General features: G+C 43.2%; 1 protein-coding gene across 1 annotated transcript; it reads left to right on the top strand.

Annotated features, from left to right (window-relative positions):
- The first annotated feature begins 1294 nt into the window (after window positions 1–1294).
- On the top strand, window positions 1295–3488 carry LOC143902086 (uncharacterized). The gene has a single exon (XM_077414797.1). The coding sequence runs from the start codon at window positions 1295–1297 to the stop codon at window positions 3485–3487; it is 2193 nt and encodes a 730-aa protein (XP_077270923.1). The 3' UTR covers window position 3488.
- Window positions 3489–3904: the final 416 nt, after the last annotated feature.

Below are 3904 nucleotides of genomic sequence, written 5' to 3'. Positions count from 1 at the left end.
GTTCGAAACGCGAATAATGACCGGTGCGGTAATTAATACAGACCATATAGAACCGCGACAGTTTTTGGAAGACGCCTGCAGCGTAGTGTGCAAGCGAGTACGAGACATTATAAAAACACATAACTGTGTCAAAGTGAACACCGCGTTCAACGGGGAGTTTGTGGCGGGTGATAAACGTGCCAATAAAAGTATATGTACAAATAATATAGAACTCTGTGGTACATCGCACTTGCATGATTGGTACGAGCTGCACGTTATCGAGCCCACATTAGCGAAACTCGAGGAGTTCCAGGAACGCGACAGTGGGTGGGCGTTGACTCGAATCCTCAATTTGACGGTGAGCGTCAACAAGTACAATCCTTTGCGCGCGGGGTGTCACTTGGAATTGCCTAAAGATATTAAAGTAAAGAACGCGGTGATCAATGTGCTGTCTATGGACAATGCATGTTTTGCATGGTCAGTGGTCGCCGCCTTACATCCAGCCGAAAAACATCCAAAACGGGAATCATCATACCCGCATTATTCAAGGGTATTGAATTTACGAGACATTGAGTTCCCAATGACGTTGAGTCAAATTAAACAGTTCGAACGACTCAACGATATATCCGTCAACGTCTATACCATCGAGGGACAGAAGACGTCAAACGTTCTTCCAATACGGCTTACCGACCACACGAGTGTTAAAAAACATGTTAATCTGCTGTACATGCAGAATCCGCGAGACAACAATGTTGGACATTTCGCGTGGATTAAAAATCTATCCCGTCTCGTGAGCTCACAATTGAGCATGCATCATGGTCAGAAGTACATTTGTAATCGGTAAGTACTTATATTTTTTTAATAATATATATATCATTTTTATATATTGTGTATAAAAAAAATTTATATTTTATGATTCTTTTTTTGCAGATGTCTTCACTACTTTAGTTCGAGCGACAAATTACAGTCTCACACTGTGGACTGTCGAAAGATAAACGACTGCGCTATCAAACTACCGAGTGAAGACAACAAGTGGCTGTGCTTCAAGAACCATAGCAGGAAAGAGCGACTTCCCTTCGTGGTGTACGCCGATCTGGAGTGTGTGCTGCAGAAGACACAACCGGAGACGGAACACGCGTCATACGCCTATCAACATCATCGAGTATGTAGTATAGCATACTACGTACAGTGCTCGTATGATGAAACATTATCAGCGTATCGATTTCGTCGCGATAACGACTGCGTCGCGTGGTTTGTCGAGGAACTCAAAGGATTGGCGCATCGCGTAAAGAACGTCTTGTTCGACATTGTATGCATGGTAGACCTAACGCGAGACGAGTGGGAGACATTTCACAGCGCGGCGCAATGTCACATATGTGAAAAACCGTTCGCGCCAAATGATAATCGTGTACGCGATCATTGCCACTTGACCGGGCGTTACAGAGGTCCAGCACACTCGACGTGCAATCTGAATTATAAGGATTCTCACTTCATCCCAGTAATATTCCACAATCTGTCAGGCTATGACGCGCACTTTATTATCAAGGAGATAGCTGTCGCGTTTCAAGGCTCAATCGATGTACTGCCTATAACAAAGGAAAAGTACATCTCATTTACTAAACACGTGAAAGACACCGCGGAAAGATCTGATTTGCGAAGCGATATAAAATTAAGATTTATCGACTCATACAAATTTCTGAGCGCGAGTCTCGCAAAATTGGCATCCTTCCTCGATAAGGATAAATTAAAAATTATACATTCCAAATTTTCCGCGTTATCCGACGACGATTTCGAATTATTGACGCGAAAAGGTGTCTTTCCATACGAATACGTGGACAGCGTCGAAAAGCTGGAGGATACATGTTTACCGCCGCGCGATTCATTTTACAGTTCCTTGACCGGTGACACCGTATCCGAGAGCGATTACGCGCACGCCGCGAACGTATGGCAGCGATTCTCCGTTCGAACTCTGGGCGAATACAGCGATCTATACCTGAAAACCGATGTCTTGCTGTTGGCCGACGTGTTTGAAAATTTCCGCGACAGCTGCGTCGCGAGTTACGGGCTTGATCCCGCGTACTACTACACTTTACCAGGCTTTACGTGGGACGCGATGTTGAAACATACATGTATCAATTTTGAACTACTGACCGACGTTGACATGGTCATGTTTATCGAACGTGGTATACGCGGCGGCCTGAGTCAATGTTCCGGCAGATACGCGAAGGCCAACAACAAGTATATGGAGTCATACGATTCATCGAAACCGTCATCGTACCTAATGTACTTCGATGTCAACAACTTATACGGCTGGGCGATGTGTAAGCCACTGCCCTACGCGGAGTTTCGATGGGTCGAAGACGCGTCAAATTTCGACGTTAACGCGATCGCTTTGGATTCGCCAACGGGCTATATTCTCGAGGTCGATCTTGAGTATCCGCAGGATAAACACGACGCGCACGCTGACCTACCGTTCTGTCCGATGCGCGATAAACCGCCCGGCAAACGGCAGGACAAACTTCTCGCCACGCTGCACGATAAGAAGCGTTATGTCATCCATTATCGCAATCTGCAACAGTGCACGCGCCACGGTCTTCGCATCACTAAAATACATCGCGTATTACAATTCGCTCAATCTGAGTGGCTCCGCTCTTACATCGAACTCAATACAAAATTCAGAACACAAGCCAAAAATGAGTTCGAAAAAACGTTATATAAATTAATGAATAACGCTGTTTTTGGGAAAACAATGGAGAATGTACGAAATCACGTCGATGTAAAATTAGTGACGAAGTGGAAGGGTAGATACGGTGCAGAGGCAATGATCGCGCGACCGAATTTTCACAGCAGTAGCGTGTTTTCAGAAAATCTGGTAGCCATCGAACTGCGCAAACTCGAGGTGAAATTCGACAAACCGATCTACGTTGGCATGTGCATCCTCGACTTGTCGAAGGTGTGCCTATACGAATTTCACCACGAATACATGTCTCCCTTGTACCGCGACTCGTGTAGAATCATGTATACCGACACGGACAGTTTGATTTATCATATCAAGTGCGACGACGCGTACGAGAACATGAAACATGATATAGTCAGGTTCGACACAAGTGACTATGCGGTAGATAACGCTTATGATATGCCTCTCGTCAATAAAAAAGTGCCAGGCCTGATGAAGGACGAAAACAACGGAGCCATTATGACCGAATTCGTTGGACTTAGGGCGAAAATGTACGCCTTGCGAGTCGATGGCAAAAAAGACTGTAAAAAAGCAAAAGGTGTAAAAAGCAACGTCATCGCGCGCACCATCACATTCGACGACTACACGCGGTGTTTGAACGATGAGATTGAAATGACTCGACCGCAGTCGTGTATAAGATCGAAAATGCACGAAGTGTACACTATTAGCGAGACGAAAATCGCTCTGAGTCCGTACGACGATAAGCGATATATCGTGCCGGATTCGACCGATACGTTGCCGTGGGGACATTATCGCATACCTTTATCATAGTTAGTTATCATAATAAGGAACAGTGAAGATTCATGTATGTATGTATGTATGTATGTAATATAATGTATGTATGCATGTATGTAATAAAATGTATGTATGTATGTACATATAAATGTATGTACGTAATGTATATATGTAATATAATGTATGTATGTAATGTATGTAGTATAACATATATGTATGTAAGAAATAGTCCTCAAGTAAATATCGTATTATATATGAGAAGGGATATTAATAAGGATATCGCGCACATGTATTTAGTATTTAATATTTTTTATTATATACTGTATATGTATCACATATTTCAAACATTTTACATGTATCATTTTTTATATTAAGAATAAAATACAGTTTGCACGAATTAAATAACATTGTTCTTGTGTATCCAAGAGTTGTGCGATCCATCGAATCCCAGCC

The sequence above is a fragment of the Temnothorax americanus genome, unplaced genomic scaffold, assembly GCF_048541705.1.
Source record: "Temnothorax americanus isolate GAGA-0224 unplaced genomic scaffold, ASM4854170v1 Scaffold38, whole genome shotgun sequence".
Taxonomy (NCBI): Eukaryota; Metazoa; Arthropoda; class Insecta; order Hymenoptera; family Formicidae; genus Temnothorax; species Temnothorax americanus.
Note: the sequence above shows the minus strand (reverse complement) of the source record. Positions and strands in the feature narration are given on the sequence as shown.